Source organism: Oryzias melastigma, linkage group LG21 (genome assembly GCF_002922805.2).
Source record: "Oryzias melastigma strain HK-1 linkage group LG21, ASM292280v2, whole genome shotgun sequence".
In the NCBI taxonomy this organism is placed as follows: domain Eukaryota; kingdom Metazoa; phylum Chordata; class Actinopteri; order Beloniformes; family Adrianichthyidae; genus Oryzias; species Oryzias melastigma.
Genome location: NC_050532.1, coordinates 1,971,874 through 1,994,984, shown reverse-complemented (window position 1 = coordinate 1,994,984; position 23,111 = coordinate 1,971,874). Strand labels below are relative to the sequence as shown.

At 37.8% G+C, this 23,111-nt stretch overlaps 1 protein-coding gene across 1 annotated transcript in view; it reads right to left on the bottom strand.

Annotated features, from left to right (window-relative positions):
* Positions 1 to 23,111, bottom strand: part of xpo4 (exportin 4) — a 58,371-nt gene that overhangs the window by 11,299 nt on the left and 23,961 nt on the right. Inside the window, exons 7-13 of the mRNA XM_024286773.1 lie at positions 22,422 to 22,534; positions 12,435 to 12,592; positions 6,733 to 6,907; positions 5,358 to 5,534; positions 5,112 to 5,254; positions 3,283 to 3,428; positions 2,520 to 2,697 (exon numbers count right to left, since the gene is read on the bottom strand). Coding sequence (XP_024142541.1) covers positions 2,520 to 2,697; positions 3,283 to 3,428; positions 5,112 to 5,254; positions 5,358 to 5,534; positions 6,733 to 6,907; positions 12,435 to 12,592; positions 22,422 to 22,534 — 1,090 coding nt within the window. The remainder of the gene's footprint in view (positions 1 to 2,519; positions 2,698 to 3,282; positions 3,429 to 5,111; positions 5,255 to 5,357; positions 5,535 to 6,732; positions 6,908 to 12,434; positions 12,593 to 22,421; positions 22,535 to 23,111) is intronic.

The window sequence follows — 23,111 nt, the reverse complement described above, 5'->3', positions numbered from 1 at the left end:
AGACATTAGCGGACAAGATTGCCAAGGATATCAGCAAGATGAGCTGCAGCTGGTGTGACCTTGGAACTTGCAGTCAGGATTTTCAGTGCCATTCCCCTCTGATAACCAAAACACATCCAGGTATGTCTGCAGACGACTCGTGGAGATTCCTGCCATTGTCTCAGGGATCGGTGATGCATCATTTGCTTCTGCGACCCTTCCTAATCTTCAATCCTGGTGGGTGTCCGTGTTCTGTCCCTGCAGCACACCCGGCTGCACCATCAGGCCCACACAGCATTTTAAAGGACACAGAGACAGAGGGCTTAAAGTGGATTACAGGTCCACATTGTCTGCAGAAAACAAAACCACGCCGACATTTACAGAACCGAGGTCAGCCTCTCGCTGCTGGGTAACCCGACGCCATCGGCCCGTCTCACTGTCATCACTGGCACACACACTCCTCTGCATAATGAACAATCTAGATAGCAGAAGGGCTAAATGACCTTCAGCAGACAATATCACCGCCTGCTGCGACTGTCTATTGTCGTCACTCATTACCAGAAGAGCATCCTCTGCAGCTGCTTAAAGGCAACAAGAGGCTTTCAGCACCTCAGGGTGCTCAAGTAATTGTTGATAAAAAAAGAAATCATTTCTGCTAAAAACAACTACAGCCACACTTCCATGCTCGGGTCACTTTAAGCTCAACCGCCAGCAGAAATCATTAAAACGAATCATTTAAAAAATCATCAATTTCATCTGATTTATACACTTAAATTTCTGAAGATGGTATTAAAATGTTAAAATATATGAAAAGGACATAAAAATAAAAGACAAGAGAAAATATTTTAAGCTATAAATCCAAAATAAATTAATAGAACTAAATAAACGCGACTGCGTAAACAATTACATTTAATGATTTCTCTACTTCATTTCTAAAATGATTCATGTATTTACCAAATCAGTTCATAAGAAAATGAAATTTAAAACATTCAAATTAACTTTATTCAACCAAATGTTTTCAACAAAGTAACAGATGAGCTTTTCCTTTTTCCTAGTTTATGTTCGTGTGACAACAGGAGTGACATTTTTATGGAGCTCTTTTTTATCACCCGTGTGTTTGTGTGTGCGCTCCCTGTGGAGTCGGATGAACTGCAGGCTGCACTCTAACCGCACTAAACCTGACCTCTGTTAGTGTTTTACAGGCTGCAGGTTCTAAAGCAGAGAAACGCACCTGATGTTAGGTTTGTGGTTCAGAGTTCAGAGAGGATTAATGTCCCATTCGATTGTCTTCTGATTCATTTTAAACACATTTCCAGTTGTTTTTGATATGATTATGTCACTTTAGCCAAAAAAAAAAAAAAAAGTCATTTTCTAGGGTTTAGTTTCAATATAGTAAATATCCAGTCATACAGTTTTGTCTGCTCCTGATTTACAACAATTTGGTTAAAAAAAACATTAAAAATACAATTGTAGCTTAATTTTCTTTATATGTGTCTGCGATCATCAGAAAAATGCCACAAGAACAAGTTCAAAACACCATTTTCATCAGAGTGGGTCTTGAACTGTGAGGAACTGGATTTGTTTTTTTGTTGTTACTTTTTTCATTCAAAAACATGTAAATTAGATGATTGACAAAATTTGTTCTTCTTGTGTTTATGAAATTACACCTAAAACTTTCAATCAATAACAGTTCGTTTAACATTTTGGGGGTTTCCACAGCAAAATGAATCTGTTTTTTTCCAGGCAGAATTTTCAGTTTTTGTGTGAAATTATGTCTAGTGTTTGAATAAAATATGGAAAAAATAACAAAATAAAGGTAGTGTCACATAGTGAGGTTGTGCTGATTAAAAGGATACCAAATAAGCAAGCAAGTAGTCTTTCAAACTGAAAATACAGAGGTAAATTCAAAAGCAGACAAAACTGAGTTTTAAGCCTTAGGTTCTACAGGGTTAAATGTCTTAAACATCAAAACCCCCAAAAACCACTTCTGACGAAGCTAAACTATTTAACTCCATGGCTGTTTGAGAATGACACATAAAAGAGAAAATTTTAAATGATCCGTTCGTATTTCAAATGGCCCGCTGAACAAGAAACCTCACTTTAATCAAAAACATTTTAAACAGCAATAGTTGCTTTCTGACATGATGGCATTACTTTTCAGGGTGATCACATGACTTAATAGATACATTATTTAATGCTGCCAACATTAAATCCTTCCCTCTGCTTATCCCACCAATCTTCCATTCAGAAACAATGACCCCAGCGGAATAAAGCCTCTGCCTTATGCTGTGTAACATATATAAATATTAGCATATAAGCTGAACAGACCCTAAAAACTGATTAGACAGCAAAACTACTGAAGCTGAAAAATGTCAAACATGGCATGGAAATAGATTCATTTCAGGGAAAAATAAAAACTATCCTAGAACTCAAATTATAGCTTCAATTCACCAACCTGGAGATGTCACAACTGCTGTCCCTCTACTGAAGACCATTCATCTGAACTGATGGAGTTAAAAATACAATTTTAAAAATGGTACCTGATGACGGAGTCTGTGCGGTGGAAGCCCGGTATGGAGGAGGCCTTTTCGCCCGGTGACCCCAGAATCTGCAGGGTGGTGTTGAGATCTACTTCTGTCGAATGCTTGATGGAGAACTCCATCACCTCGGTGGGGATCAGCGGGGTTTCTCCCTGAGGATCGTCCGCAAGCAGATACCCTGCAGAGACCACACACGCAGGGATGACATCACAACAAGCAAAAGTGACTTAGAAATTCAAAGGACACTGATTATTTTTGAATTAACTAAAATATGGATTTCACTAAAACTGCTTAAAAATAATAGCTCACAAACATCTTTTTAAACTTTTGTTAAGAGGACAGGGATATCTAGTCCTATTGTTGAAAAATAATAATCCAGACATTATTTCATTAGGTTGAACCACAGAACAGGGTGGGTTCTCTTGTTAGGCTTCTGTCGCTCTCGAAGCCAATAAAACTGTGGAGACTTCTCTGGAAAATCCATCTGTCAGCCCAATAAAAACAATTTATATTGTATGAAAGTCTCAGGACTGCTTGTTAACTTTATTTTGAGTGCCTTCGGTACTGCGTCTGTGAATTATTACAAGTTATATGGCGCTTTCTTGCAACATGATCCTAAACTAGTTTTGGAAATGTGCTCAAACTGGTCAAGCAGAAGAGAAAACGTTGGTTTTTGGTTAGAAGACTTTTAATTACTGTGTTTTGAGAATAAAAAAAAAGAAGAAAATACAATGAAAATCCCAGCTTTGGTTTGGCTGCTAACCGGAAACCAGGATGAGCCAGTGGATGTCCTCATAGAGGTCGTCCAGGACTTTGCGGTCCACTGATTCCAGGTCAGTTGAGGCCATCAGGTGCTGCTGAGTCCTCTGGAGCTGGCCGTGGAGCCGGTTGACGCGGTCCTCCAGAAGGCTGCAGTTTTAGAACACAACCGTTACCAATAGAAGCATGAAGCAACAGTTCAGTCACAACAATACAGAACTTCTAATGCCAGATTGATGGTGATGCTTTTATTCAAGACTCATTTGAGAAAAATATCAAAATGGGACAAAAGTGGGTCAGTCCAGTCGTCTTCCTGCAACTGCAAACTATTTCACCTGTTACATTTATTTTTTTAAAGAAACATTTTCTTAATTTTTAAACTAATCTTATAAAAATAAATAAATACATTTAGATGTGTCAAATTTAATCCTCATTTATTTAATTTGGAATAAAACTTTGATTTTTAAAACACAAATTATCATTGACAAAATCAGTTATATTCAGATTTATGCAGGTGGGCGATTTGATGTTTTTCAGATTTTTCTTAAATATTTACTATTTTTTCAAAATTTTTATCCAAATCCAAAAAATAGTTTTTCTTATTGGTGATTTAAGCTAAACAAAGTAGAAAATTACACAAACAAAAAAGAAAAGTCTTAGAAAAACTAACAAATGAGCTGCCTTTTTTTTTTTATTATGTATTTATTATTTTTTAGAAAAAAAGAAAAAACAAAACCTAAATCCTTTGGGCTAGAGCGGTGGTGCTCACACTTTTGTGGCATGTGATCTACTTTTGAAATGACTAACTCCTAAAAGATCTACCTAGTGGTTAGAGGGCACCGGCAGCTCTGGGTTCTAGGTTCTTTTTGAGTCACAGACCTCAGGCCAGTCGTGAAAAAATAATCTACAGTCTGACACGGAACACTCACATCTTTCTGAAGATGAGGTGGAATAAAAACTCCACATCTGGTGCTCAGGACTTTTTTGTATTAATCTTTGAGACAAGCATAAGCTTTTGGCAGTATCAGACAGGTATCCCCAGGAGCTGGAGTGGGGACCTCCCTACACCCACTCAGGCTTTCTAATGGGTGGCGGGCCTGGCTGGGCAGCACGTGTAGCGATAACGCCACACAGCCCCACCGGGCCCCTGGCCCTACAGCAGGGCTTGAGAAGCGCATGCTTCTGGATGACACTGCTGCCTGAGTGGGCTCGGATCCCTTGGGCGGAACCCGTTGATCCGGCAGCAGGTGTCGTGGCAGGACTGCTGGGTCAGACCGGGGATTTTGGTCCTAGTTCGCATCGAGGAGGCATGCCGTCTAACGGGGCCTCAATAAATACTCCTGTGGACCAGAGCGGCCCTCTGCCTGGGTTCTGGTGCGCAGCTGCACCGGCAGAAGCTCTCTGATGGCAGGCAGAATGTTCCGGTCCATCCCCCATCCGGCACTCACACGCATGTGTAGTGACATATGTATCAAAGGATGCTCGACTGGCCAAGACTTCAGTGAGGATGATTATTCACTGACATAATTAAAAAAATGTTTTTAATCTTTATTTCTGACTGCCTGCGATCTACTTACAGATCCTTTGTAATGAACACCCTGATGTAGAGAGACAATATCTTAATTAACCTCCTAAGAATAATACTACACCATGAACGATTATTAATAACAGAAACAACCAGAGCAAAATAAAACAATTTAATTTGTGTAACGAAGTCACTAGTACTGTTAAATGTTATAGTAAAACATTTTAATATTAAAATATGACTACTAGAATAAATCTTGTTGGTAAATCTGCAGTCTGAAATGGTGCAAATCTTTAGTTCCTGATTACCTTGTGAGCAGAGGGATACAGTGGTCAGCCGCCACACGTCCCAGCATGCCGATGCTGGACAGCTGGTCTGAAAACAGCTCTCTGTCATCTTCCTGCAGCTCGTTAATCTCCTCCTCTTCATGAGACGATATGCCGTTGACAGACTGACAGGTCACAGACAGATAGCAATTTGTTTAACAAAATACATTTTTCAAAATGTTACATTTTGCTCATCAGTACAGAGGTTTTATTTTTGAAGTCCCTCACCAGATTGCGGGTGCCGTCAGGAGCTGCCAAGTGACACTGTATGTAGGAGTTGAAGACCTGGATGGCTGGCTGGACAAAGCAGCCTCGCGGGAAATGCTGCTCGTCCTGCACCAGCTTCAGCCACGACTCCAGCAGCTTGTCGTAGGCCTCCATGTAAACCATGTCGTCCTTATCCAGCTGTGGAACACCATCAGACCAAAACACAGACTTTCAACTGAAAACACTTCACTCTGTGGTAGTGGTTTCAGTTTAGGTCTGGATTGATTCGATTCATATTTTTTTCCCCAACTTTTTTGATCCTCTTAATTCAATTCTGAGTTTACACATGTAGACACATTTGTTTAGAAATACATTAATAATCTTTATATGTTTTGAATATTTCCATATTAATCTGATACAGTTCACAAATTGTAAAATTTATTAGTGAAATTATAATGAGATTGTTAATACCATCTACAATTGTTCTGCCTCTCCTGGAGGGCGTTTCCGTTTAGCCACTAGGTGGCGATCGCGCTATAGCATTTAACCTTATTCCAGAAAAAAACGGTGCCTCTTAGACCACAACTGGTTTCTTTCAAAGATATTTCCATAAAAGAGTTTGTAAAATGAATCCATGTGATTTTATAAAGATGTTCATTTAGTCAACAACGTATGTCTAAGTTGACCGAAGCTTAGCATTAGCCGTCCTATGGGAAATACCATTATAGGTTAGCATCAAGCTAGGAGGGTTTAACTTTGTGTTAGATCGATCTCTACATTTATGACATTGATTATTGATCTTTTAAGCTTAGATCGATTTTATCACACAGCCCTACTTTCAATACATATTTACATTAGAGAAATCCTCTAATGTCAGAAATTAAACCTGAAAATGTTACTCTTTTCATTTTATTCTTAAAAACAATACCTGAGAGCCGGTAGCTTTTTTAAGAATAAATCATGAAACACCAAAACAATGAAGAACACAAAAGCAAAAACCAGGAAATCATAACAAAAAATTGTTTAAGGTCAAACTTTAAATCTTTCATGAGAAAAAAATCAGAATATTTTCATTCATGACAGAACCTAATATATCAGTTATAGTTGACCGGTATTTATCAGCATATATTTTAATATTTACAGCCAACTCAACTGAACAGTGTAATACTACCTTCACACCGACCTCACCAAAACACATTCAAGCGACCATTTACACTGAAAAGTCTACGTAAACGTGCGTTTCAGGATAAAACTCTTGTGTTCTATGCAAGTTTTAACAACAATTTTCAGGCTCTATGTACAAAACACACAACCATTGAAGGTTAAGTTGAACTTTGACCAAACAGGGACTTGGATTTGGTACTGACACATTGAAAATTGGAAATGCAGTACTCACCACCTCCTCCAGGGCGGCGCTGCGTCCAAACGAGCATGTGAGCAGAGTGAGGCAGTTGATGAAGGAAGTGAAGAGTTCGCTGGGTAGTGCGGTTAAGATGCTCCGTGGAAACATGGTGATCAGATTAGAAATGATGTTGGAGATACCCACAGCCTCAGAATCCTCAATCTCAATCCTAAAAATAAAAAATACAAAACAGGATATTTAGGACAAAAGCATCAGGAAATCACCACCCTGACATTTAGAACCAAAGAATTTCAACCTGAAGTCTTATTTCTTTTAATCAGAAATAATGACTTTTTTCTAGTGTGTTAACGTTTAGATCTGAAAAATAATTTTTAAATACAGAGGAACCTCTAGAAAATATCCAGATTACACACTGATTAAGAGTAAAATAAAACAATTCTTGAAAAAGTGCAGCTGATTCTTATATTGCGTTTTTTCAGTTTTTCGCTCATAGTTAAGAGTGAAATTGTAAAAGCAGAATTAATGACTGGTTTTCAGCTTTTTTGATGATTTTAATTACAAACTGTAATCTAATAATCCAAGTTTATGGTTTGTACAACCAGTCCAAAAAATGAATAGAAGGATTCAGTAAAATCCTGCTGCATCAGAGGATTTTTGATGTGAGAAAACAAATGTTTTTCTTTCTTTAAGATAAAAAGTTGAATATATTTAAAAGAAATCCCCTAAATAAAATGAAATATAAAATGAATCACTAGCACCCCCAAAGCTTTCTGTGCATTTCCACTTTCCTGACCCTCACTGGATGGTTTTCCGATGAGGCAACTGGAAAAGCTCTAAGAATAGGTGATTGCAGACAGAGCAGGGGAGCAGGAGGAAAAGAGGAGTGGATGAGACCCCTTCTCTGTTAGCGTGAGGATTTTATTTATACAAACGATTGCAGGATCAGGACGGAGGGTTTGACCCGCACTCAATAAAACCAAAAAACAGGATACTTCAAATATAACAGAGACGTTCAAAACCAACACTCGAACATTTCCATACAGACTAAACATGTCAAAGGTTTTCTATAGCAGCGGAAAATAGGATATAAACATGAAAGCAAACGGGAGAAAAAGAGAAGATAATGACTATGAATACATCTGGAGGATTTTTTAAATGAGGAAAGTTCAAGAGCCTGTCAAAACAAATTCAAACCTGAAAATGTTTAAACTGAAAGAATGAGACGTATATTAGTAGAATTAAAGAAACATATAGCTTTTAATCCAAAACCTTAGCCATCATTTTGTGACTACGACTTAACATTCTGGGTGCACAAATGACTATAATTTATGCACAGAAATTATTATTACATGAACAGAAATTAGTTGTTTGTGTGCACAGATTATTTTATAAACAAATATTATTTCATGCACAAATAATTATTCTATGTACAGAAATTAATATTTTAGGCACATAATTTAGTGCTTTGTGTGCAAAATTACTATTTTATGCACAAAAATTGTTATTCTATGCTCAACAATTATTTTATCCACAGAAATTAGTATTTTATGTACAGAAATTAATATTTTGAGTGCACAAATTACTATTTTATAAACAGAAATGAGTATTTTCTGCAAATAATTTAGTACTTTCTCAGCACAGATGACTATTTTATGCACATAATTTAGTACTTTGTGTGCCAAATTACTATTTTATGCACATAAATTGTTATTCTATGCCCAAAAAAATTCATCCACAGAACTTGATATTTTATGTACAGAAATTAATATTTTGGGTGAACAAATTACTATTCTATAAACAGAAATTAGTATTTTGTGCACATAATTTAGTACTTTTCAGCACAAATTATCGTTTTATATACAGGAATTATTATTCTATGTTTAATCCACAGAAATTAGTATTTTATGTACAGAAATTAGTATTTTGTGTGCACAAATTACTATTTTATGTAGAGAAATTATTTTTATGCACAGAAATTAGTATTTTGTGTGTAACAATTATGTTAACATTTTTTAGGAATAAAAAAAAAAATCTGAGAAATCAAACAAGAATTTTGACATAAATAATTTAATTTTGATCCTGTAATGAGCGACCACCTCACTCAGCTGTTACCAATAGGACGCAGATGAGTCACCCAACAAAAGTCTAGAGGCCTCCATGTTAAAACCCCCCCACCATTTTAAACAGATACTAGCACCAAAACTCAGGCATGAAGACACAACACGTTATAATAAAATGGAAATAAAGACTGTATCCTATTTAAAAGAATTAATGCTTTTATTGTGGAAATGGTTCTTTAAACTCCTTCAGGACAAAAACTCTTAGAAGAACAGTTGGTTTTCTCTAAAAAAGGATGTAATTATAAGCTTATGATCGACACAAATACATTTCTGTAGGAGGTGACAGAGAACAGTTAGAAAGAAAAGCAGTAGGATGAGGAATACAATAAATAGATTATTACTTTTTGATTTGTGTTTCAAATTTATTTCACTTTTTCATTTGATATCATTTGATCATTGTGTCAAATCAATCTCATAATTTTTACAACCATTTTGTGCTTCCTCAGAAAACAGGTGGAATGTTCTCTAATAAAACATAATGTGACTTATTAAACTGTTTTGAGTGGAAGAAATTCAAGCTTTAAAGAAAACCCATTTGATGAGTCTCCTTTGGATTTTTATCTACAAATAATTTCAGTTACAAATGATCGTTTTTTTTAAATCAAATTTTAATTATTAGAGGCACAAAAAAAGTAAAAAGTAAACTCTCCTCATAATCTGAAACAGCATTTAGAGTGGGCTCCTCAAACTCTTTTTTTTGAAGAACTATAAAAAGAAAGGGGGTCTCATAAAAGAGTTTTTACTTTAAACATTTTAGGTCAGGATCTGTAGACGGTTAACAAAGCAGTTCCAATGTGACTGAAAGCTTTACTGCCGGATCACATTTAGCATTTGTTGTTTTTATTTTGAGCCTCACCGTCTATAAACCACAGCCGACAATTTCTCTTTCAACATGTTCTATAAATACACGCACACTCGTCCTGAAACCCAACACTGAAAGCACAATCTATGTTCAATACATCTGAAAGCAGTAGATCAATACTTATGAAAGGCTGGATAAGAATAAGAAGAATAAGAACAAGGGTCCAGATAGAGTCAAAAAGTGCCATAAAGAAATTGGTTTTATTTGTTTTGTAAAGAAGCCATCAAAACTGAATCACTGGAATCACATTGAGTCAGTAAAAAACTTCTCACTGTGTGAATGATTGACATCAATTACTCATGTCCATTTTTAAAAATGGTTAATTTCTTGGCTCTCAAGCTTTGAGTAATCTAATGAAGCAGCAACAAATCACCGTTAATCGTGGAGACAAAACCGGGAGGAGAAAGTCTTTTGTTCAGACCTGAAAAAAGCAACAGTGTTGATAAAAACAATTACACTGCCAGATTGTGAGGAAAAATAAAACTACCCCAAAAGCTACGGTGAGGAAAAAACACCAGCTGGACCACAAACAAGCTGTCAGACCCCTAGAGAAGACAACCTGCTTACAGTCTGTAACTTGGAACTGAAGAATCACTTCAATGAAAATTGAGTTTTTGGTGTTTTTAACATGTTTTTGTGGCATTTTTCTCACGATGGATGATATTTATAAAAATTTGAGAGACTACAGGTGCTGAAAACAACACCGAAGTTCACCTGACCCATATCTTGTGAGTTAGGTGAACCTCAGCCGTGAGCTGTGACCAACGGGCTGGCTCACCAAAGCTTTAATGCCATTTTATGCAATGAAATTGAGCGTTGGAGCGCCTTTTGATATGGTGGTTTCATTTTGTCCCATAATATTATCCCGCAGCTCTGAGTAGAGTGAGTTTTGTTGATAAAATGAGCAGATATGTGGCTAACCGCCGACTTCTGTTATTAGCCGGACTTTGGGTCGCAGTTGACGAGCTGTCACTCCGTTCCTTCAGAGCAGAATCCACGAGCGAGGCGAGCCCAGGAAGTTTAAACTTTAAACATGAAGTCTCCCATGCACAACCATGAGAAAAACATTTTTTTTCCTTTCTTTGAACTCTTATAGATGATTTTGATGCATGTCAAACAGCCTCAGCTGCAGCACCGCCATATTCTTGCCCAAAGGTTTCTGCCTCGCACACAGAAGTTTTTGGTTTAAAGTGTCCAGAAGCACGAGGACCAGAACCTTTTTTTTAAGAGGAAATTCTGGACCAGGGGTGTCACCCATGAAATTCTTCAACTGATCAATCTAGAGGGAGAAAGCCCTCAGCACTGATGGTTCACAGAAGAACATAGAGGAACACGTTTCAGACAGTAAACAGCTGAATGTGCTTCAGTAGGACTGAGGCAGAGCTTCAATTGTGCTTCACTTTTATTACAGGCTCACAGTTCAGTATCATATTAGAGGACCACAGTTGATTCATGTGCAACAAACACAGGCATAGCCACTATTTAGTCCTGTTTGAGCGGTTACCAGTGTTGGTTTGAGTCCTCTGGTTGAAAACAGTGTCTCAGTCAGGAGAACAAAGGTATAATTTAAGTCAGCTCAGCTCAGTCGGGTTTGGAGGCATCTGGGAGACATAAGTCACTAGTTACTCCATTTGTTAGTGGACTAGAAGACAGTTTCCCATGATAGAATAAGAGGGCATTAAAACAAAGACTCAACAAGCAATTACTTCCTGTAAATAAAGCTGAGCTGGTTGAGAATGAGTCACGCCGCTCAAGACTTTGACCGTCAGCTCTTGTTGAGTCTCCTGGCTTAAGGAATCCTACAGATAAAACCGGCAAATATACAGCTACTAAATTGGAGGTCAAAGATAACAAAAAAAGGCTCTTAAAAAAAAAAAAACACTGAATGTATTTAATACAATTTGGAACTTAAAGCTGCACTTTTCTCATTTGCTTGGAAGACAAATTGAAAAAAAATATAGCACATTAGAAGAAAGTGGAAAGTCTTTTCGGTGGTGTAGTGGTTCGCACTCTAGCATAACCATGAGAAGGCCCTGGTTTAAATCCCTGCTGGGACCTTTCTATGTGGAGTTTGCTTGTTTTCTCCAGCTTCATTCCACAGTCCAAAAACATGCTTCATAGGTTGATTGACGACTCTAAATCGTCCCTGGGTGCGTATGTGTGATTGTGTGACCCTGCAGTGGACTAGCGACCCGTCCAGGGTGAACCTGCCTTCACCCAACAGTAGCTGGAGCAGGCTCGTAAGAAAGAGATTCACCAGTCACAAAAATAGATGGATGGATGGTAAAGTCTGTTTTTAAACCGAAGTTCATTTAAGATTTTTTTTTAAAATCTGGTTTCATCAGGTTTTTCAGATGTCAGTAAAAGATCAAGATGACGATCACCTAAAACAACCCTTTTTTCAATGGTCTGAACAGCACTAGAACAACATGAGAACATTTTAGACAAGCTATTTAAGCAACCATTCAGGAAAAAGAGAGTTAAAACATTGATCACACAGCCCAACCACAAACTGTCAACAAACCCAGCGGGAGAAACTTCCCCACAAACCTCTGTGTGGATGTTTAAAAACCAATCATTTCTAGAATCCTAGAATCTCAGCGTTGCAAGAATTCATTTATTATTTTAGCCCAAATGAAAATCTAAAGAACATATTCTTTGTAAGCATGTTTGAACTTAAAACCCATGAGAAAAAAAAGAAAAATTCTGAGTTTTGAAACTCTTGAATGAGCCAAAGTTCTTCTCCAGCTTACCCGTTGATCATGCTGAGGAAGCCCTCCACCATGTGGGCCAGGTAGGAGATCTGGGCGCTCTCATCTGGGAAGATGGGCCCGTGCATGGAGGCCAGCTGGGCCAGGCATTGGAGAGAATCCTGAGCCATGTCCGAGTCTTCCCGGATCTTCCTGTGCACCTGCAAAGGAGACCAATCAGTTTTTTAAAATGTTAACAGTACTATTAAAGCAAAGATTGAATTGCTCTTCTGCAGGTTTCCAAATGTGATTAGAGTCTCTGCAGCCTTCATCAAATAGATGTTTATTACAAGCTGATGAGATTTTTGGCTTACTCAGATAGAAACACAAATGGAATAATTTTGTATATTGGAGTTAAATAGGCATAAAATCAATCTTTCCCTTGTAAAATTCAAAAAGCATTTAAAAACGAAACATTTTTCATTAGAAAACAAAAGCCTTTTTCACTCACTCCATTAATTGCTGCATCACAGAAAAGATAAAAAGTGTCTAAAAGGTCAGTAGGAGCTTTCTCATATTTACTCCAGACACATCAAGTTATTTCCCTCATTTGTAATTTGGATTACCTTTATCAGACATTTTACTGGAGTGAAAAAACAACATGGCTGTTCCCAGACTGACCAGATAAACGAGAAATTATCAAAAAGACTAAATAACGACAACAAAGATAGTTATTGATTCAGAGGGTTTGATGGTTTGAGCATCTACAGAGGGAAAAGTCAAGGTAATCAAAGCAACTCAACAGAAAATATAAATGCATCAAAATTACAGCTGAATGGAAAAATAGGCTAAAACACTAAAGATGTTAAATCAGAGGAAAAACACAAACGCAAAGACAATTCTCTCAGATTTTAGTTCCATCTTTTGAGGCTAAATTCGTTTGGTGAAAATTCTTCTATTAATTAGCTAAATATTAAATAAAAAAAACAACCTTAAAAATGTAGATTATTTACTGTACCACAGTTACCAAAATAAAAGACCGACCTGCGACGCCACCCCGGTGCCGAGCCAAATAGCTTTTTACAACTTAATGCGAGAAATCGAGCAATCACTCATTGATCTGTTCACACTTTTGCCCTGATTGTGGTGGAAAAAACTGATGAATTAATCAATAAAACCTTTGTTTGAGATAAACGGGCACTTTAAAATTATGACTTGATGAGCTTTCTTGCTGATGTTGCAAGCTGTACTGATAGCATTTATGCAAAGTAGTACAGAGTGAACAACCTCCAGTAAGCCCAGTCTTTTGCTCCGTTCTCATTGGCTAAAAGTGGGGAAAAAAACACTTAAGCGTGTTGGGAAACATGTTTGAATAAAATACTTTTGTAGGTTTATTCTTTATTTAATTTTATTTTTGGGGGGATTTCTTTCCTTTCAGTTTTAGAAACTCTTAAACTTCCTGCACTGTAAAATATGCCCCAAAGAAAAGAATAAAAAAATGTGGACACATTTTCTTTAAATAAGCCAAAAAACAAACAAAAATCTGCCAATGGAGTAAGAAAAACACCAAGAACTTTTATATGAAGAAAAAAAACAAATTCTCAGGATTATTTTGCTGTTAATAAACTTTTCTTTTGTTGAAACAAGGCTCTTTTTAATGTCCTGATATTCAATTTTGTCAGTGTGAAGTAAGTTTAAATCTATTAACGAGTCACTAAATAAAAATACTTCACAAGAGGGAATAGTACTCACTGCTTTGACAGAGCAGAAAACTCAAACTGAAGTGTGGTCAAGCGATTCAGATTTGGGTTACGTCTGTAAAAAATTCAATTTTCTCAAAATTATTTCGGTGTTGATAAATTTTCTTGTAAGACAAAAAATATTTATTTTCTTGAAACAAGAGTCTTTTACAGTTCTAACATTCAATTTTTGCAGAGTGAAGTAAGTCTAAATGTATTACAATACTCACTGCTTTGACAGAGCAGAAAACTCAAACTGAAATGTGGTCAAGCGATTCAGATTTGGGTTGAGTCTGTAATAAAAAAAGTTAAAAATCCCTTGCTGCTCGTCCAAGCTCTCACACAACCTCAACTAATCCTGTAGGTGAAGAGCCCAACTCCTGAGGAGAAAAAGCTGCTGGGTTCATCGGGGCTCCGGGTAGCTCAGGTCTGAGATCCGTGCAGAGCCGTCACACTCCGCCAGGAGAAGAGGCATCGCCGCTTTCGACTGTTGCACGCTTGCAGCAAGGTAGCAGCAACAAGTCATCCCAGCTGCACGTGTTTCTGCAGACTCCACGGCGCAGACAGCTGGAGCTCATAAAGCTGAAGATCTCTCCTTCTTCTCCTCTCTCGTCATCACACTAAATCCAGAAAAAGTGCTTCCTCACAAAGAAACCTAAGCGTGGCCCCAAACTTTCAACCTTCTTGTGTTTCTTTTAGATCTTCCTCCCCTTCCAGATTCCTCCTCACCTCCTCCTCCTCTTGTTTCTGCTCTACAGCTGCGCGCTCCTGCTGCCCTGTTGGTCAGGCGCCACATTACTGCAGGGACGAGATCTCACGGATGCTAACATAGCGTAGCCACTACACCGTAGTCCTGAAAGCTGCTGCTCCCTTCCAAAGCGTGAAGTCATCTTCTGGAGGAGCTCAGACAGAGGACGGGGGAGGAGATGAGAGAGGAAGCGAGAAGGAGGGGTGGAGGAGCAGACCGGCAGACTGGAGAGCGTGAGCTCTGGAAAAGCAGCTGTTTGAGCCAACGAGCCGTGCAATGCCAGTAATGCTGACTGCCTCCAGTCTGAGTATAGATACACAACCATCACTGTGAGGTGGACGGCACGGACACTAAAACCACAATGTACAACAATTTTAACATTTCTGTCACTCTGAAGTGTCTTATTAAAGACCCATTCCGATGGAAATAGTGTTTTTAACATGTTTTTGTGTTTTTTTCTGATGATGGAGGACATATGTAAAGGAATTTCAGCTTTTATGAGTATTTCTTTATTCAAATCGTTGTCAATCATCAGGAGCAGATTTAAGAAAAAATTATGTTTGAAAAAGATTGTGACGCTGATGCTACATTTGCATACAAATAGATTCATAAACATCTTTGCTTTTCTCGTCTGAGCTGAAATCTGGATCAGAACTGGATACCTTGGATATTTCTCGCCATTTTTGTTGCATGGCTAATGTTCCTAGAAAATGACAATTTTTTTGATTTTGTCTAAAAACAGCATAATCATAACTAAAAAACCACTGGGAACGCTTTTAGAATAGGCTGGCTCTTTTAGCAGTAAATAATGCATATCCTGGATCTAAATGTTGTTTTATTTTTTACATTTACATTAGAACAGCTATTTTATTTGATATTGAAATTTTATTTTTTGTGTAATCATTGATTTAATTCAAACTAAGCCAAAACTTTTCTTAAGATTAAACATTTTTACATTTGAAACACACATAAAAGTTGTTTTTCTTGTGTGAACGAAGACTATTTTGGAAAAAAAAAGACAAATATAGAAATGTTCAAGTGCAGATTTATTTAATCTGTTAAGTGTTTTTTTTAACCTTCCTTTTTTATACTGGATCATGATTGCAGCGCTCATTGCTTTGGTGTTACACTAAGTTAATCCAAACAAGAACATTCGGAGAGTGGAGCTATTATTAAACATACTTCATCTTTAAAGCTATTATTTACCACTTCATTCAGTAAGACAAATATTGTCAAATGATGGGGAAAATAGATTATCAACAAAATGCAATTTGTTTATTGTGCAATAAAATTGAGTAGCAAATGATCAGCCTTTAACAAGCTGATTTATTATCGTCAGGTCTCCAAAAGCAGAGCCTTGTTAGCGTACTGTGTAAAAAAGTGAGTGCTTACTAGCATAAAGCCAGGAAATACGTCTGCATCAGGCCGTGCTCTGCAACCTTCTGCACTGAAAAAACATTATTCCTTATAGTTATGTTACTTTTAATCTTTATTTATGATAACAATAAAGGCATAAAATTGAAATGAGAGAATAACGTAATTTACTTTTGATAGAGGCTTATATGAGTTCCTCTCAAAATAAAGACACAGGCTCATCCCACGGCAGCGGTCTGCTTTAGTGAGCCCACAACCTTTTCCCTACTTACTACTGCTGTCCACCTGAATATGAACAGGACTTTACTGGCTAATGATCTAGAAAGAAAAAGAATATAAAGTACACACTAATGCATATTTTAGCTCCTCCCCTCAGGACAGCAACTAAATATTTTGGTGCAGCAAAATGTTCTGCTTCTAACCTACTACTACAAACCTTTTATCAATACTACAGTGCATTCAAATCTGCTTTTGCTCCTATACACCTAAACAACTTTTTCATGCCATTTTAAATCCCACAATGGTGAAAAGATTATATGTGAAAGGAAAGTATGCGTGAGAACAACCAGAGAGAGTGACAGAAAGTTCGCCAAGGCCAGTTCAGGCTGGAAATAGCACAAAAAATCCTCCAATTCAAATCGACACTTTTTTTATTTTTAACCAAACATTAAATATATCGGTTTTAAAGTCCTAGGATTTTTTTTGTATGCTTGTGCTTGTAATTTGTGTTGCTTTATTATTATATTTAATAAAAATTGTTATAAAACATGTACTATAGTTTTTCTTATCATAAAACTGTATTGTTACACACTAAAAAGGCTTTAAAATCTCACTAAATCCAGTAATAAATAAGTCATTTTACGCTAATAGTCACCAGTGTAATAGAGGAGGACTCTCTCACACCAAACTGTGTTTAGATTTAGAGCGTTGGTGATACAGTTACTATCAATTCATGGCATTATGTCGCCTTTTTTTAATTTTACAATAAGATGGCTTCATTAGGATAGTGTTCAAATAAAACAATGATAGAAATATTTTCCTTCTTTATTCCCACTTTGTTCATCTTTTGATCTACTTTAAAAGAGTTCCCAGTAGTCTTAATTATGATTACACAGTTTTTAGCTGAAAAAAAAAGTTTTCCAAGACCGCTTCTAGAGTAGTTCGTTAGATATTCACCTCTGACTGTTGGCACAGAGCAATAAATATATATTGGTAAAATAAGTCGTGTGGAAACTGATGTAAACAGAAAAACATACAGCAACAGAGCCAACTTCCTACATAAAAACAAAATAAGAACACAGAGGACGGTAAGAAAAGGACAGAACCAGTCAACAAAAGGGAGACTAAAGAATAGAGGTGACAGAGAGACTAAATGAAGACTAAAAGTAAATAAAGAAAGGGAGAAAAGGATGCAAAGACAATGACAGTAGTAGAAGACGAAGCCTGACGTGTTCCAGGTCTGACAGTTCATTGTGTGCTCGGTTTCTCTCTGTCCTATAATTTCTGTATCATCTCTGTGCCTCAAACACATTGTGTTTTCCAGGCCGAGTCGCTCTCAGATTCGGTTACCGCCTGCCTGCAGGCCTTTGCTGCAGCCTCATCGGGCCTGCACTCACTGCACACACCGATTGTGTTAACCCAATAAACACTTCCAACAACTGCCCCACCTCTGAGAGGAATAGTTCCAGGAGTCTGTCCAGAGAATAGAACCTCACAGTGAGTATCATTTTCTCTGAATGAACATAAAAGACCATTTCTGTAAACAACATGATAGAAAATACAGTTTAGATTCTCTGTAATCGTAAAACAAAATGTTTTTTTTTAATATATAAAATAAATTAAAAAACAAAGAATGCTGCGCTTAAGTTGCTGTTCTAAAAAAGTATTAAATACAGTCATCTTCCTTTTCAGTCAGTGAGGTTTGCTTTGCTTTACATTCCAGAGGTTCTGGTTCCAATCCCAGCTGTGTGGAGCTTCCATGCTCTCTCTGCGTCTGAGTGGGTTTACTCTGAACAACCAAGTACAAATCCAGAAACATAATTCATGCATTGAAAGCAGATTCTACATTGTGGGATTAGTTTAAATTATATTTTATGTTTTAGACTATAATTTGTATCAGTGCTGTAATGCAGTTAATTTTTTGTGTGATTAATTGTAACTAGGGCTGGGTGATATGGGAGTTTTCATATCACAATATAGTATTTTTCATAATGTGCAATAACGATAATAAAAACGATATAAATCTAATAACTATATTTGTCAAAGTAATCAGCTTTAAGAGACTACAAACAAATTAAAATGTTTGAACTTTCAAGTTTAACAGGAAAATAAAACAAAAAAAATCAACACAATTATGTCAATATAAAAATAGTGCAATAAACTAAAAAACTCCAAGAGACTCCTCAGTTTATTTAAAATGCTCATCAAGAAATGAAATTAAAGCTTAAAAACAAACATTTTCTTATTTAAATACTTCAAATAGCTTTCAAAGACTCAAGAAAGACCAACAGATCAACTTAAATGTCCTCCTATTCTGTGAGGTAACGAATAGGGAGATGTTCAGTGTGACTATGCTTCACGAACAAAGACCTACAGATTGCAGGTCAAGGAAGACGAGTGTATCAACTGTTTCAGGTTTTAAAGCTGTCCTTTGACAGGTTACAATATTACCCCCTGGACTAAATACCCTCTCAGATGGGGTGCTGGTCGACATTGAGTCTGACATTGAGCATGCTCTAGGGTACGGTGCTGCTTTAAGTGGAAAAAAAGGTTGGTGGTATTTCAAGATTTAGTTGGAACGTATCTTCTGCACAATTTGCAGTGGATGTTACTTTGTCTTTTATTAGACTTTAAATAACCGAAAAAACATCCACTTTTCTGGCCCGTCCGTTCAACAATGTCGTCGCCTCTTGAATGTTCATCTGCGCCCTCGTGGCTCGAGTGCGTCAGCTCTTCAGACGGAACATTCATTTTCTGTGTGTGTTAGCATTTGCAACGCATGCCGATACTAGCTTGCATACTAGCTTGTAAATAACGTTCACCCTAACTCAGGGTTTTTCCTGGCTTAAAATAAGGTGGTGTTGATGTCTCACCGCGATTTCAGATTTTTTTCCCTTACCTTTATAACTTAAAGGGAGATTTTTTTCAATCTTGACCAATTAAGAAAAACAAAAAATAAAACAAAACAAAACCATCAGGTCCATAGTGCTCCAAGTTACATTAAAAAAAAAAACAGTAAGAGCATTTTTCTAAGCAATCATAAATATTGACCACAAACTTCTTATTTATGACATAATACATATGTTGACAAAGCTACGTTCCACAGTTTATCACAACAGCAATACCATAGAAAAACCTATTTGGTAAATGTGATCATTTTGGACCAGGATGAAACAGAAGAGAAAAGAAGAAAATATAGGGAAGTGGAATTCAACTATTTAAGTGTTTTTATTTGAAACAAACTTTAGCTTCCTCATCTGGACAAAAACAAGTGTTAAAATGTGACCTTTTGTAGGTTCTGGTGACCCTGTAGTCCCCACTGAAGAATGAAGCACAAACCCAAACACCCGGTGACTGACGGTCCACAGAGGTGATGGAGCCCCAGAGACATTTAATGGGAGGCTGACAGACATCTACCCACTGAGGGACGGTGACTCTCCAGAACCTCTCCACGAGCCGACGCGCCTGTGATATTGTTGGGTTTTGTGGTTGTTAACAGGGGCCCCTAATCCCAGCGCCGAGCTTTAATCCTGCCACAGGCCGGCTGTGGACTGTGACCCTAATGACACGTGCCTTCAGGCTCCCCCCTCAACAATGCTATTAGTCTGGCCGGTCTGTCGGTCCTTCCAGGCGAGGAGACGCAGCAGCTGAGACAGCAAAGGACCACATGGAACTCACACATGTACCTACAACACCCGAGCTGACGCACTCCTTCACAGGCTGACATGTTCAAGTGCAAAAATGCAAACATCACAACAAGGAAGACGCTGCTGCCGCACACAAACACACTCGCAGCAGCAGCTGTCCGTATCGCAGCAGCCTCACAAAAACAAACATTTGAGCTTCTCTAAATGCCGCCGTGAAGGAAACCAGAGGCCTGAAAGCTGAAACCGGCTTCAAGCATGTCCTGCAGATTCCACAAAGAAAAACAAGCAACTTGAACGCAACAAGCATTTTTATGTAGTGCCAGCCACCACAACAGATCTTTTGAATAAAACATGCGAATGAAGGCATCGATTTGGGCCAATCAAACTTCACAGGGGTTGTTCTGTGTATGAAGCAACTCTCTGCAACAGAAGAAAATCTCCTAAATGTATAACTGCAAATGGAAGCTGAGAATGTCTGTTCTGTAAGATTAAAGAAGGAACTGAGTACGACTTTTGAATTTAGTATATTTTGGAGCATTGTGGGTAATGTTATGGATATGTGTGCTTCAACTGTTTGTGAATGAGTTGAATAAAGTTTGACTGGTTTTGTTTTTGCTTGATGTGCCATAAAGTCCGAGAATACCTTTGTTTTTTAAATTAAAAACATTTAACTATTTTTCAACCAGAGAGCCACAAAGGTTGATCAAAGAGCGTCACATTGCTCCAGAGCTTCAGGTTGCAGACCCCCGAGTAGATCACTAGCTGTGTTTCCACAAAAGCGTGTGTTTGGAGGGGTTATGCTGCTTAACAAAACCCACCGACCCTTTGGTGCGGAGACGGCACACCTCATTCTGTAGTGTAGAAATGAGGAAAAAGTTTGAAGTTTTGTAAGAATTCCCAGAGGAGCAGCATGTGGATGGAGTTTGGGAGACGAGCAGATGCAGCTGGAGGACAAGTTGAGCAGTTTGTTCCTTCCTTCTGCTCATTTAAAACCTATTATATATAGAAGAAGAACTCATTCAACCCCCACAGGAGCCTCATTACAACAGCTTCACTCCATAGTGAGGAACACAAAAAATGAATTTTATAAACCTGAAGACACACAAACAACAGTGTAAAAATTAATTAACTTTTTGCTAATTTTATTTTGTTATTTAAATCAGTAGTGCCGAACCTTTTGTCAGTAAACGAACCACTTTAATGTCAGACAAAAGTTTTAGGGAATGGTCCGTTTCTGTCGGATTTTTTTTTTTTTTTTTGGCCGCGACATTTTCCCTCAACTTTTGAGGAATAAGTTAATCTTCATCTTCTGTAAAACACCTGCAGCTGGTTTGAAATTTAATTGTGGGCTAAATTTTGTGTAAGAACCAATAAAATGTGATATAGACCTTCCAATAACCCTTAACTGTAAAAGTGGAAACTAAAACAAATTCAACACCAACTTCCTAAAGTGCGACGAATAAATAAAGAAAACGGTAACTATAACTGGTATTTTCAAAATATAACAGACATGTATTCATCGTTTGAACAATTTTATTAGCAACATCCCCATAGCATTAGACAGGTGGTGATTGAATATTATAGATTATTATTGTCTGACGCAACATCGCAAAATTTATCGTCATTGCAATATCAGCCTGTGCAATATACGTATACAGAAAGACAGCTTCAATTGTGATAAATGTTTACAAATGCAAAAACAATCTTCTGACCATCTGACCAATCGGATGGACTTCTTTTATATTTAATATTCGTCTTGGTCATTTGGGGTATAAATTAAGTTTAGTTGAATTGATTCAAACAAAACTGATGCAGTGAAATGGAAGTTATTTTGCTTCGGGGTCATGTATCGCAAGTCATATTGTCATATCGCACATCGCACGTTTTTCTAATATCGTTTAATCCTAGTTGCACTAAATCCATATTTGGAGTAAAGACTTCTGCTTTTTAGTTTGTTAAATGCAAATTTCTTCTTTCTTTGAAGTCGAAGACTCTTCTTCTGTTTTCTCCCCGACTTCCTTTTGCAAATTGAAACTTTCCGAATACATTTATTTACTGTTAATTTGATAGGTTAGGGTCGGCGCAGCTGCTTTAAAAAAAAGATATGGATGTATTTCTGACACGTGACTGGCATGCGTCAAGAATGAGTCGGATGTTGAGGAGAGAATCGAGTAGTTTTCCAAAATGAAACTTCCTTCAGAATCAGATAAATATGTATGTTTTTTTTCCCTCTGCAGCTCAGTGCCAACTGTCCCCAATTATTTAAAACACATTCAATGATAAATGACATCAAACAAAAATAAAAGAGTAGCGGGACACTCACAGTGAAGAAGAGGTCCATGATGCGGGTGTCCAGCAGCGCTTCCCTCCAGGACTCCGTAGGCTTGAGCGTGACGTTCTGCGTGGCCTCGAACATGGCGATGTAGTGGCGCCCCAGTGATTCGCCACCAGTTAAGGCCAACAACAGCACAATGAAGAGGAGGAGGAAGAGGAGGAGTAGCACAGTCACCGGCTCCTGTCACTGAGCTCCTTCTCACAGTGTATTCTACTGTGTGGGAATCTTGTGGCTGACAGACAATTGAAGAGGCCTAATTCTTCCTCTCATTAACTCTAATCCACGCTTCTTCTTCTTTTTGGTTGCTTTGTGTGGTCTTAACTACTTTCTCCTCCGTCAGCTGCTCTAGCTTCAACCCAAACAGAATATATAGCCTTTTTTTTCTCACCCTTCAAGTAAACGTCTCCACTCCTCCCTCAGCTTTTTCCAGTCTTTACCCTCAGACTCGCCCGACACCCTCTTCCCTTCTTGTCCTCTTGTTCACCCCTCTTCCTGCGAGCCCTCCCTGCTTTTTGCTCTCAGTTTTCTTCCATCTGCTTCCTAAAGTCTTAAACTCGCAACCCTGGTGTGCCTCGGCCAATCCAGACTGCACTCCTCCACAAGGAGTCTTCCAGACTCCTCACTGGCTTGAAAGAGTCTCTCTCCCACCCCCTCAGCCAATCGCTTCGGCTCTCCTCC